The sequence below is a fragment of the Folsomia candida genome, unplaced genomic scaffold (genome assembly GCF_002217175.1).
Source record: "Folsomia candida strain VU population unplaced genomic scaffold, ASM221717v1 Fcan01_Sc005, whole genome shotgun sequence".
Lineage (NCBI taxonomy): Eukaryota > Metazoa > Arthropoda > Collembola > Entomobryomorpha > Isotomidae > Folsomia > Folsomia candida.
In genome coordinates this window covers 9,137,590-9,152,077 of record NW_019091197.1, presented here as the reverse complement: position 1 = coordinate 9,152,077, position 14,488 = coordinate 9,137,590, and the positions used below count along the sequence as shown (strand labels likewise).

The 14,488-nt window shown below is 37.4% G+C and overlaps 2 protein-coding genes across 2 annotated transcripts; one reads left to right on the top strand and one right to left on the bottom strand.

Moving 5' to 3' along the window:
- Window positions 1-1,342: 1,342 nt before the first annotated feature.
- On the top strand, window positions 1,343-4,074 carry LOC118435921 (beta,beta-carotene 15,15'-dioxygenase-like). The gene is made up of 5 exons (XM_035852451.1): window positions 1,343-1,473; window positions 1,549-1,780; window positions 1,868-1,953; window positions 2,282-2,769; window positions 2,934-4,074. The coding sequence occupies exons 1-5, from the start codon at window positions 1,343-1,345 to the stop codon at window positions 3,659-3,661; spliced, it is 1,665 nt and encodes a 554-aa protein (XP_035708344.1). The 3' UTR covers window positions 3,662-4,074.
- Window positions 4,075-4,080: 6 nt separating this feature from the next.
- On the bottom strand, window positions 4,081-8,561 carry LOC110850132. The gene is made up of 2 exons (XM_035852394.1): window positions 8,270-8,561; window positions 4,081-7,757 (listed from the first exon to the last, which is right to left on the bottom strand). The coding sequence occupies exon 2, from the start codon at window positions 6,017-6,019 to the stop codon at window positions 4,697-4,699; it is 1,323 nt and encodes a 440-aa protein (XP_035708287.1). The 5' UTR covers window positions 6,020-7,757; window positions 8,270-8,561; the 3' UTR covers window positions 4,081-4,696.
- Between the last annotated feature and the right edge of the window lie 5,927 nt (window positions 8,562-14,488).

The window sequence follows — 14,488 nt, the reverse complement described above, 5'->3', positions numbered from 1 at the left end:
TTTGCGATAGGTGCAGTTTTTGGGATCGGAACAATGACCGGGTTCGTGAATAAGGGATCAATACAAGTAATTAGAAAGCTACGAAACGTAGATGTGTCTAAATGTGGTTTGGAAAATAGATCACGAAATTTGAAGGTGATTATGAAATTTAGTAAATCATTAAGCCCAATGAAAATCAGATTTGGAAATAATTTTATGTCAATTTCCACACCATTGGTTATCTTGGTGTTTTGTGCGAGAAATATTGTGAGGTTATTATTGATTAGATAATTGGAAGGACTTGTTTGCTTTTATGTAGGAATGGTAAACATCACATACATATTTAATTAAATATTTCTACCAACAGGGTATTCATTGTAATCAAAGCGGCTGTTGGTAAATTTGACGCCGAACCCGTTGTATAATTCTGAATTATACAACGGGTACCGAAATTGTACTATGTATTAACTCCGGCAAAAATATATATGTAAAGCTATGTATGTTTAAGGTGATTTTAATTCTTAATTAATGCAGCAATCAATGTGAAAAACTTATTCTGGGGAAAGTAGATTTAAAAAAAATTGTAAACAGGAGATGAGTATCCACAGTATGATAATCAAAATAATCGTAACATTGTGATATTAGATATGAAAATAAGATAGCACACAACTTGTGACACTTGGCTACATTAAAATATGGGCGAACCAATTTTTCTACCCAGACAGAATTCTACGGAGCCAGTTGACTGAATATTGCGCAAGTGGTGATAAATTATTTGGTAATGACGGAAAATGATTTAATGATTTGGCAAGATCTGGTGGAGATTGGCAAGTTTTTTATTACTTTGACTGAAAATTTCCTATATGTAGCACTTCATTCAGTTTGGTTGTTGAATTAATTGAGCAAAATTTACAATACAGCAAACATATTAAATGCTATTTAAATTTTTATTCTTTATTGCTGATCATAATAATATAATATTTCCAGTTTTCCTTCTTTCAACCATACATATTTATTTCATTGGTGGATATTAATTTGTCAGTAACGTCTTCCTGGATAATAACGTAAATGATATAAATTAAATCAGATCATGTCTAAACATGTGTCTATGTAACATAGACTACATAATATAAAACTGATAAATTTTGAAGTTCAAGTTCAATAAAATATTTATTGACTTGCAGTATGCGTAAATGTGCTTAAATTGGTTACTGATTTACTTGTCCATTAAACTTCTTTATTCTTCTATTTGGAAATACGGAAGCAATTAAATGCTTTAAAATCCATCAGCTACTCTTTGATGTATTTTGACTTTGATGTCCAGAAAAATATTTCTTGCAGACGTGCTGGAGACATCGCTACCATGGCCACGAAGGACGTTAAAGTAAAAGTTTTCAAATCCTTCCGGGAAACCAGAAACCCAGAATTTGCTCAAATAATTGGAGAAATTCCAGTATGGGCGAGCGGTCTTCTTTTACGAAGTTGTCCAGCCAAGTAAGTTTCCCTGGAAATTTATTAATTAGATATTCTTTGACTCACGTACTAAAATAAAGCGTTTATTTCCATCAGATGGGATTACCCCAAATTCCGGCTGAACCATGCCGTCGATGGGTACACAATGATTACTAAATTTGAAGTGGTGGGTGGCAAATCTGGCAGTGTGGGCTTTTCGTCGAAATTCTTGCAATCAGAAGCCTTCAAGAAGGCAGAAGTTGCCCAGAAACCAATTATTCACGAGTTTTCGACCCGTTCTGCTGGATCAGATTCAAAATCAGCGATCTGCAAAGTAGTTTCATCAGTGGTAGGGTACTCAAATACATCAAACTTATCAAATACTAAATATATAAATAACTGATAAATAAACCTTAAACTTGATAACTTTGTCCAGCTTCCGGAAGTCACAGATAATTGCAAGTACATCTGTAATTCTGATCTTTGTCGGAACCCCACAATTAATGCAGATAACGGCTTCTTGTAATTATTTTTTAACTATAAGGGTAGTCAAGGTTAACGATCATTTGGATTATAATCGATTATTTTTGAAAATAATCGTCAAAATATACGATTATTTTTAGGCGATTATAATCAGGAATAGATTATAATCGCTTATGATCGTTAACCTTGACTACCCTTTATGTATCATCCTTTTATGATGGTTTCCAGTTAAATAATCCGTGTACCCTCCCACGCTTACAACTTATTTCAAATTATTCCTCCACAGATTCGAGTTGGATCCAAAAACGTTAAACTGCCTCTCAAGTAATACATATTACATCAATTACCTTTGCAATCACTAATTAAGAAAATTACGTAATCATACTTTTCCACAAAACTCGACAGGACAAGAGCCCGTCAAAGATCTCGGTCTCCACGGCATCTCCTCCCACCCGCTCACCGACCCTGAGTCTGGCGATACTTACAACGTCGGCCTTCATCTCGTGCCAACTGCAAAATGGAAAGTCATCAAGTTTCCGACAGGTTGCAAATCTTCGTTGAAGGAAACGTTGAAGAAAGGCAAAATCATCGCGTCGCATCCATGTCGAAATAAAACTTTGGCGCCATGGGTGCACTCGTTTGGAATGTCGAAGAACTACGTGGTCTGGATTGATCAGCCGGCCCACTTCAACCTCACCAAGGCGTTCAAGTCCGTCCTGAAGGGTTTCTGCCCGAGAGAAGTGCTGGAGTGGTGTCCCGAGAAGAAGAACCAATTTTGTGCGTTTAATATGTGCACAGTTTATCATCAATTAAATATCTATGGCAAGATTTCATCCGCTAGATTTGAATTGTGGGGCTCATTATAGCCGGAACTTCAATTTTTCATTGTCATGATGCACATGAAAAATTGTGTTCTTGATCCCACCTAATATGTGTTTATAGACAAAGAATTAAGCGATTTGTAGATAAATCTCTTACGTAGTGGATTTTCTAACTATTATCGTTTCTATAATTGTTAGATTTCCTGAACAAGAAAACCCTGAAAGTGGTCAAGACCGAAATCATTTCAAAAGATGCCTTTTTCTTCACCCATTTTCTTAACTGTTACGAAGAAGCCGGTCACATGGTCGTGGATCTCTTTGGCATGCTAAACATTCAATATTGTGACGGTCAAGCGCTCGCAAGACTTCGATCTGGAAAAGTGATGCAAGACAAAGATTGTCCGCGCCTCTTGCGGTTCGTCGCACCCATCGGCGCATTCGAGGACGTTAGAAAGTTTCCCGAAAACAGAAATCTGGTCAAGATGAATTCAACCGGAAAAGCTGTCCGGATTGGGGAAAAGGTCATTCTTGAACCGGAAATAATGTCAGAAATCAAAATGGATCTGGCAGTTTGGAACAAGAAGTTTTATGGAGAAAACCTTCGTTTTATTTACGCCACGGGAGCGTTATGTCCCTCCGTTCATCACCATAAAGTGGTAAAGTTCGACCTGAAAACTAGGAAGGTTATTACATGGGAAGCTGAACTTCATCAAACTGTGGGGGAAGCATGCTTCATTCCACGACCTAATTGTAACGAGCAGGATGACGGACTGATTGTTCTTGTCGTGATTAATTATTTGGAATTGGCAGAAAAACAAAGAGATTTCGTGGTTTGGTTAAATGCTAAAGATTTTAAAGAGGTTGGAAGAGCTTACTTCGATGTTGAAATTCCTATCGGACTTCACTCGATTTTTTTGGCAAAATAATTCTAAAGTTAATTTATTGACCATTGACGCATTGACCAACAGGTTATTTATCAGCTATTTACATAAAAGTTAATAAATGTAGCATAAATCAATTAATAATCAATAAATTTCTCAATGCATATTGACCTACATAAATACATAAGTACATATCACACTGTAAAAAATATTACCACCGGGCAGTGACTGTACATAACTCTACAGACACGGTGATACTGTGTCACCGTGTGGTAGTGATAGTTCGTAACCGGGCGGTGGTGGCAGTTTACCTTGCGGTAATACGTTGTCATTTGTCACCATTTCGGTGGTAATTTGTCATCCAGTGGTAATACACCATCACCAAGAAGCATAAGAGTGCATAATATTCACTTCATCAGTGTTTCATATCTGAGGAATCATAAAAAAAATTAAATAAATCTAAATATATTTATTTCTTTTCGGTTCCAATTTTGATTTTATATTTAATATGGATAAACTAAAAATTGTAATTGAAGAATTTTGATATATCAAGAGGAACCATCATAAGAAAAACTTTAAATGCAATTTCAAACCGATTCTAGTGTTCAATCATATTACGCAAATTTTTGGAAATAATAAAATAAATGCAAAACATTATGGGCTTCATTTCCTTAAAAGTTAGGAATGCATTTTGTTAGGGAATTTTAAAATTGAAAAATCGATTATTTATTTATATTTCTTAAAATTTGATATAGCTGACGTAGTTAATTTAGGATGCAATTTTTATGAAAGTAACAACTTAATATAAATTTAGATGTCATTTAAATTTTTATTAAATTACCAAAATATTTTAACGCTACCCATTATTAAGTAGTAATTTTTACAAGCATTAGCATTATGTACATATTATTTTTTTAGGTTAGAAATACAATCCTCCTTTGCGAAAGTATCGCAATGGAGGATTGTATTTAGCTGGTTGTAAAATTTCAAACGGCGTCTCCTCCATCAACACTAATGGATCCCCGCTTTTCCCAATCCGTAAACCAACAGATCCTTATACACTTCGTAAACTAGATTTACTCATGATTTGAACCTCCGGATAATAAACTTCCCATTTTCTAACACAAACCCAATCAGTGCAAGCCCAAACGAAACTGCACATATTGTAAAAACAGGTCGAATTAGTTCTATCGAGATGGAGTTTCCCTCATGTAAAGTCATTGTGTCCTTCTGATTCCATAAGTAGTTTTGTAGGGCAACAAAACGTTTTCGTTTTTCCAACTGTCCCCGGTTCGCGTGAAAATATAGTGAAATGCTGTGCACTTTACTCCAAATCAGGTTTAATCCTGTCGTGAACATGCGCCCCCATTCTTTACCAAAATAGGGCGCCAACAAACTTCCAAACCCAACCTGAAATCGTATTACCCTGAATGGAGAATCACCCTTGTTTTTCACGCTACGACGGTTTCCCAATATTTTAATTTGTTTCACGACGTCATCTAATTTATCTTCGAAAAACAGTAGCACAATTGTTTTGTGCGTCCGGCTCGTATTTCCAGAAACAGTTTTATGTATCATATCTGATTCGGCCTTGTTGAGCGATAAAACCCTGGCTTGAAATTCGGTCAGGAAATTAACAAATTTTGAATTTTTCACATAACTTGTGATTAATTCTGGGATGATGAAGAACTTAAGGAATGTTTGATATGACCGGCTACGAGTGCTATACACAGTATCCATCGCTACCATGGGCACATCCCAGTTGAGGAGGTCTTCCACTCCGCGGGGAGTTTGAGGTGGTACGAGTACCGCTAAACACGAATATATCGAGCCCTGGTACAAATTTGATGTGAGAAAAAGGTTCCCAAACAGCCAGAAGGTGATCAAGACCAAAGCAACTTTTCCGCTTGCATACGCCTTTCCTGTCGTCTCTAAAACCTGTCCGAGCAGAATGGACACTACAGCAATTGCCACGTTGATCGAGGATACCCATTGATCATCCTGCCGAATTGCAAAATTCAAAAACCCCGCGAGTGAAAGTGTGATGACCAACAGACACATCCACGTCGCCAGGTCGAACGGAGTGACGAAAGTCTCCACCCCGTTGGACGGAGAGGGCGGGTTGGTAACCGTTAAGAAGTTGATGGACCTTAGATTGACGTTGAGAATGTAATCTCGCGTGCCCACCTTATTCAGTTGAATAGAAAAGAAACTGCCAAAACTCTTCTGGAAGGAAAAGTGAGCCTCTCCACCTCCGCTGTCCTCCTGCATGGTCAGGTTATACTTTTCCGCAACTATTGCTATAGGACAGAAGTATTGGTTTTTTACATTGGCATTTCGCCAATAGAGCAGCCCGCAAGTTGCGTTTGGTGAACCCCAAACTAGGACAGAGTACTGGTGCATGTTCCTATTTTGGGCGTCCCAAGCGGCACGGATGACGGACAATGAGACGATCTCTAAATTTTGAAAAAGCGGTGGGACTGCATGTCAGACAAGGCAGTAGCAGGGGTGTTGTGAAATTGTCTTCGAACAGTATCAATTTCGCACTACCTATTAATTTAGCGGCACGTTTGAAGCATTCAGCATCACGGTGGGGAGATGTTTGTCCAAAGATATATTCTGGTCGGGCTACCTCGTTAGCGAAGAGGATTAAGTATTCACATCTTAGAAATATTGCGATATTTATATCATGTGGGGAATTGTGTATCCGAACGAAGGAGGATTTTTGTCTGGGTGATTTGTCAGTGGGAGGATTCCATTTCCAAGTGATGGTCTCGTCGATAATGATCGGTCCGGATAAATTGTTGCAGTAAAGGATTTGTCTGAGGGGACTGTAGGAATTATGAGACCAAACAGGCTGAAAGTCAGACAGGTCTGCGTCGAGATCAGATAATTTGTCACAGTTCGGGGTAAAGATGATGGTGAGGGCGGTATCGGCGAAGACGTCACTCCAAATGCTTGTTGAACATAGTGAGTATGGTGATAATGTGATGATTGTAGCGAGAAGGTGAAAAATTGGATAGGGCCACATTTTCAGTTTTACTAAAATAATATATGTTTTTGTTTTAAAATGGTTTGGTCGGCTTATTTTAAACTGCTCTGTTTTATAGCTGTGTCCCATTGTGCTGAGGATTAGATTAAGCCGTATCGGCCAAATTGGTGTTGGTTGAAATTTGAGATAAAACGTAGGACGTCTGAATAGCCGAATTTTCCATTTCTTAAACATAGTTTACAGGTATGCTAATAGAGAAAGGAGCTACAATAAACGATCTCGTAAGCATTTTGCTTTTACCAGACTTAATACCTATCACGCCATCAATTTTTATATATTTTTTTTCCTTTGAATAATTATGCATGCTAATGATACTTGCCCGTAATAATTGTGTAACTAAACTATATGTTAGTTTTTAGCAATATTATCAGGGTTCCGGGTGGTAATTCACAGTGTTAATTAACGTTAATTACCGTTAATTACCACCCGACCTTACTGTGAATAACTGTGAAGAACTGGGAAATTCAAATTGGGGCTATACGAGACAAGTTGCACACGTAAAACTGCTAGATAATTTGTCTCAACCAGTCAGTTTAAATCAATCAATTCATTTTCTAAGAAATTGTCACTACTACATAATATTTTACCGATAATTAGACTTCAATATAAAACTATTAATCACATGCTTATTCGTTTGTAATAAATACTTGATTAAGATGGGTCCGCACAAATGAATATTTTTATTAAAAATTTACATTGCAAGAGCGAAACTCATGAAATCAGTAGTGAATTGCTTTTCTTGAGATCGACAAAGACATTTTTTACTACTAATGGATGTAGATTGAACAATTAATTTTTTAATATGGATTCATACACGATATATTAAATATATTAGTCATTGACCAATGTGTAAGCATTAACTAATTTTATGCAAAACTTGCATGAAAAATTTCAAGTTTAGTTCAGTGAGAACAGCAAATAAAGATACCACTTTTTGCCTTTGCAAAATACATGAATTTAAATTATCACAGTTTATCGACGAGATTATCGATTATCGATAATTAAATTATCACAGGATTCGGTGGAAGTTGACGAAGCTTTTTTTGCTCCTTTATTCCGAGTAGTTGGCCAAGTGGGTGAAATAAGTTTCTAAAAATTTATAGCGAATCCATAATTAGTAAGTCATATTAAAAAATTTCTTTTTCAATTTTTTTGTTAATTGATACAATAAAGAATTTTATACAGAAACGCAATTGCAATCAAAATTTTCATGTGCGTGATATTAACTGCAAAACATTGTGTGGCCTTTATGGCATTATAAGATGGTGATGAGCATGTAATATTTACAACCTATTTAAATTGCCAGATTTGGCAATCTTTAGTAGATTTTGCAAGGATTTTCTAAAACAAAGTTAGTTTTGACTTCGAGGTTGTTTTTTCTAATTAAAAAATATGTGATCGTAGAAATTTATTACTTGTGTAATATTTATTTAGTATTTAGCTAAATAGAAATAGAATCCTATTATTTGTTGATAAGTTTTTATCATCGATTTTTTAACACACCAAAATTTAGTATGTATAATTACTCAGATTTGTGTGGTAAATGAATTCCAACTGTGTAATTAACATTTTCACAAACAATATTTTACAAAATATCTCACCTCTCTAGAAAATATCTCACAAAAACCATACAAATTCCGATAGGAATCGCGTAAAGCAGGTCGTATGGCACCGCATATTTAACTTCCTTCGTAGGAACGATGTCTTTCCAGTCGAATCCTGGTGGCAACCAGACATCCGGATTCCAAAACCAGTCAAGAAATTGTCTCAAAATCATGACTACGTTTCCCAAACAAATCTACAATCTAAGCTAAAAATATTTTAACCAAATTTAGCACAATCGAATGACAAACTAAAACTTGCCCACACTCTCCCGTACATGAAATGGTGAAACACACGACGCGATGAATCAGGACATCGCCACGTTATCACGGCAGTCATGCTTATTTACTTTTGGATAAGATAAGATAGCAGCAAAAATGTTGGAATGGATGACTCGCTCGCTGGTTCGTTCAGTTAAATTAACGTTTGTATCGATCACACAAATTGGCATGGATAATCTGCCAAATAAACTTCCAACTGTGCACTTCACTACTTTGCAATTCCTCTTAAATGGCATGCCAATGAGTAATATGGCGTGTTCGACTCGAGTTAAATTTATTATTTGCGTGTGACAAGTGATGAGTCGGCATTTTTAATGGTGAGCAGTGTTTGTCAGGTTTGTCAAGTGTTCAACACACTTGTCTCGTATTTGCAATACTTAGTATTAATATTGTAAGCATACGTACATATGTGTATGAATGACAGACTACAGACAATAATTTGACAAAATAAATAGGAATCGATATACTTTATTAATCAGGTTTTTTGAAAGAAACAAATAGGAGAGTCAAGGTATCCTATTATAAGTAGCTGAATTTTAATGGATTATTTTTTTAAATACATAATTTTCAACCTAAACGATAATAGATTTTAATTGGTAATCTCAACTTCAAAATCTGTATTGCAACATATGTTAGTTATTTTCAGGATAATGTTGAGCCATAAATGCACACTATCTAAATATGTATTTAAAATCCCGAAAACGACGTCCTTGACCATACGACAGGCGTAATAACCAATCGAAATTACTAACAGCTATCATTATCTAATGTCGGTACCCGGCGTTGCTGAAGATATTGATATTTTTCTCAAATTTTAACCACCTTCGCACTTTCACTAATCGATACCCAAAGTAATTTTTCTCTTTGAGAAGCCTTTATATTAAAGTTTCAAGATATTTGTCTTTACGGCAGGACAGTCTGTCAAGTAAATAAATTCAAAAGTAATATTCTATTTAACTATTAATCAAACACTTACTATTGTCTCACGATCAATATTATGGAATGTGCTACATAGTCCAGGTTCACATTCTTTACTAAAATTGTGTAAAATTATTGCAAAAACTGAAAAAAACATCATTTTTACATGGAAGGAAGAGACTTGTTAAAATTACATAATTATATTACTTGCAAAACGGGATTTGCCAATCTGAGGGCAAAATTGTTATTTTGGGAAGTTTAACACGCAAATTATTTTAAACTTAGATTCTAATCAATTCGAGAAAATTTTTGATGACTTTTAGCTAACGCTAAACTATCCACGTCCAAATATTTTAGCAAACATAGGACAAATTATTACAAATTAATTAATTAATTACAAATTTAGTTGTGCATTTAGTGGGAAATCGAACTGTTTTTTAATACGCACCGAATTATCACAATGCCCCTTTCTGCTATCCTTTTCGTAATAGTGATACTTACCAGAACTTCATCCACCAGGTCATCTAGTTGGGCTGGCGTCTTTCTCGATGCCGACCTTACCTTTATATTTACCCCAAAATGTTCCCAATTATTCGATTTAGACGAAGACTTGTCTTACTATCAAGCCGTAAGATTCCACAATTTGTATACCCCACTCCGTCAGATCGTTATTTGTCGTTGGGACTCTCAAACTCCTATGCCAGACTTGCCACCATTTTTGAAAACGTATCAGTATCGCCCCACGGAAAAATCGGCACGACCAAAATCCATCTTTGTTCGGCTAAAACCGACCCCATGGCATACAGCAGCCGAAACATATTTGAACTGTGAATACTTCATCCTTACCCTGAGTGAAATACTTCAACAAGAATATATATTTGGTCGCATTAGCGCTTTCCAGGATACCGTTTGCCTCAAACGCGCCACTAAGTTAGTTGGTACCGCGAAACTCATCCTTTTCGATGACAGTATCAACTCACCCCTAATAATTCCGTGTTTAACTTGCAACCCCATTTCGTTTTCAAAACTCAACATTGTCTCATTCTCTGGGATCCTGGCAGCTTGGGACGCTCAAAATATGGACCTGCACCAATATTCGGTTTCAGTATGGGGTGTGTTAAACGGAACATGTGGTTTGGTATATTGGCGGCATGGGAACTCGAAATACCCCGACTTCTGCGCCGTAGCAACAATGGCGGAAAAGTATAATCTGACTATCACTGAAGACACTGGAGACGACGAGGATTACTTTTCCTTTACTCTTAGTTTTGGCCGTTTTTTGTATTCCCGCCTGAATAAAGTAGTGGAACGAGACTACATTCTCAACGTCAATCTAAGATCCATCAACTTCTTAACGGTTACCAACCCGCCCTCTCCGTCCAACGGGGTGGAGACTTTCGTCACCCCGTTCGACCTAGCGACGTGGACGTGTCTGCTGGTTAGCGTGGTGTCACTGGCGGTGTTTTTAAATTTCGCAATTCGGCAGGGTAATCACTGGATATCGTCGATCAACATGGTAATTACCGTAGCTTCCATTCTGCTCGGACAGGCTGGAGAAACGACAGGAAAGGCGTATGCCACGGGAAAAGTTTCCTTGGTCCTCATCACGTTTTGTCTGTTCGGAAACTTCTTTCTCACATCGAATTTGTACCAGGGCTCGATATTTTCCTGTTTAGCGGTGCTCGTCCCACCTCAAACTCCCCGCGGGGTGGAAGACCTCCTCAACTGGGATGTCCCCATGGTAGCGATGGATACTGCGTATAGTACTCGTACCATGTCATATCAAACATACCTTAAAGGGTACATAATCCCTGAATTAATCGACAGTGGTGTGGCAAATTCAAGCTTTGTGAAATTCTTAGCCCAATTTCAAGCAAAAGTTTTGTCGATCAAGGAAAACTTGGTGTTGAATATGGTGGATAACGCTATTTTTGAAAATTCGAGCCAAACCCGTCCGAAATTGGTCTTGTTCTATGCCGAAGATAAATTGGATGATGCCGTCAACCAAATTAATTTATTGGGAAACCGTCGCGCTGTGAGAAGTAAGGGCGACTCGCCATTCCGGATGCTGCAATTTGAAGTTGGTGCTAAAAATTTGCTAGCCACGTACATTGCTAAGGAATGGAGTCGCATGCGTGAAATAGGGTTGAAACAGATTTGGAGTAAAGTTTATAGAATTGCGCTGTTCTTTCGGCTTAATGAGAAACAAATAGGGAAACACAAAAATTTTGAGGCCATCCAAAATTTCTTTTGGAATCAGAAAGACGATTTGACTTCATATGAGGGAAATCCCATCTCGGTAGAACTAGTTCGACCTATTTTTGTGGTATGTGCAGTGATGCTAGGGCTTACAGTGGTAGCATTTGTGGTAGAAAATAGGAATTTTATCATCCAGGTCGGGAAAGTAGGAGTGATTCGGGCCTACAAAATATGTAAATTATTATTGTTTTCAAGATTATGAAATGGAAGAACAGGGAAACTTGTCGAAACCGTGGGAAACGGATGCTCTTAGAACTACGGTGTATGAATAGTAGCTATGGACACTGTGTATTATACTCGTACATACCTAGTCGTATGAAACATTCCTTAGCTCTTCATCATCCCAGAATCCTAAAATTGTACACATTTGTAGTCGTGTCCGTCCCTATAGGTACTGTCATTCTTTATACAGAATAAATAATAAATGAATACAGAATACGTAATATTCTTATATAAATACAAGGTCATATCTTTGTATAAGGTTAAAGATTCTGCTATTGTTTGTGATGCAGTCAATATTTTAATGGTTTTGGATTGTTAAACAATATATCAACCCTGCGAATACATTGCTTTCTTTTATGTAAACATATCCGAACGGGCGTTGACGACCTTTACAAAGAAACAATAAGTTTGTTTGTTTATTTTCTACTTATCTTTTCACGATGTATTGGTGCAGAACGAAAGACAAAGTGTTTTGCTTTTAATCAAATAAAAATGTTTATAAGTTCAGAAGATCGTGTTGTATCTCTATTAGCAGATTTGTAAACTATATTCAGGAAATTGTAAAATTATCATTATAATACATGTTTAGACGCCTTACACTTTATTTCAATCTCAAGTAATACCAAATTTTCTCTAAACTGCATACATACATATGTAAGCTAATCCTAGGCATAATTTGTATACTATTAGTAATAAAATAGGACAGTTTCAGAACGTGAGCAAACATGCCCAAAGTCACGTGACCGAATTTGTAGATCAATTCCACGATCAAACCGATTCAAAATATAAACACACATAATTTTAGCATAACTAAAAATGTGGCCCTATCCAATTTTTTACCTTCTCACTACAATCATCACATTATCATCATACACCTTATGCTCCACAAGCAGTTGGAGTGACGTCTTCGCCGAGGCCGACCTGACCTTCATCTTCACCCCGTACTGTGACAAATTATCTGACCTCGACGAAGACCTGTCTGATTTTCAGACTGTTTGGTCTCATAATTCGTACACACCCCTCCGACACATTATTCCCTGCGACAATTCATCTAGGCCGATAATTATCAATAAGTCCCTTACTCTCAAATGGAATCCTCCCTCAGACAAATCACCCAGAATAAAATCCTCTTTCGTTCGGATACACAATTCCCCACAAAATACAAATATCTACATATTTTCAAGATGTGAATACTTAATCCTATTCGCAAATGATGTTGTCCGACCAGAATATATCTTCGGACACACATCTCCCCACCGTGATTCCGATTGCTTCGAACGTGCCGCTAAATTAATAGGTACTCAGAAATTGATACTATTCGAAGACAGTCTCGCAACACCACTCCTACTGCCTTGTCTGACATGCAATCCCATCGCTTTTTCAAGATTGGAGATCGTCTCATTGTCAGTCATCCAGGCATCTTGGGATGCTCAAAATAGTACCATGCACCAGTATTCATTACTAGTTTGGGGTCCACCAAACGCAACTTGCGGGCTGCTATTTTTGCGAAATGCCAATTCAAAAAACCCTTACTTCTGTGGCATAGCAATAGTTGCAGAAAAGTATAATCTGACCATGGCAGAAGAGTCCGACAGTGAAGAATCTTACTTTTCCTTCAAAAAGAGTTTTAGCCATTTCTTTACTAGTCAACTAAATAAGGTGGGCCCGCGAGAATACATTTTCCACACCCAACTGCAATCCATCAATTTCTTAACGATTACCAACCCGCCCTCCCCGTCCAACGGAGTGGAGACTTTCGTCACCCCGTTCGACCTGGCAACCTGGATTTGCCTTCTAGTTAGCGTTGTGTCACTTGCGGGTTTTTTGAACTTTGCCATTCGGCAGGATAATCAATGGATATCGTCGATCAACATGGTAATTACCGTAACTTCCATTCTGCTCGGACAGGTTGGTGAGACGACGAGAAAGGCGTATGCCACGGGAAAAATAGCATTGGTCTTGATCATCTTTTGGCTGTGCGGGGACGTCTTTCTCACAACGAATTTGTACCAGGGCTCGATATATTCGTGTTTAGCGGTGCTCGTCCCACCTCAAACTCCCCGCGGTGTGGAAGACCTCCTCAACTGGAATGCCCCTACGGTAGCGATGGATACTGTGTACAGCAGTGATACTCGGTTATACGAAACATACCTTCAAAAGATCATAATCCCTGAATTAATTGACACTGCTGCGGTAAATTCAAGTTTTGTGAAATTCTTAACCCAATTTGAAGCAAAGCTTGTATCGATTACCGACAACGTGGTGTTAAATATGGTAAATAACGCTATTTTTGAAAATTCGAGCCAAACCCGTCCAACCATTGTCTTGTTCTATCTGGAAGATAAATTGGATGATGCCGTCAAGCAAATTAATTTATGGGGGAACCGTCGCGCTGTGAGAAGTAAGGGTGACTCGCCATTCGGAATGTTGCAATTTGAAGTTGGTTCTAAAAATTTGCTAACCAGTTGCGTTGCTAAACAATGGATTCGCATGCTTGAAACAGGGTTGAAGCAGATTTGGAGCAAAGTTTATAAGATT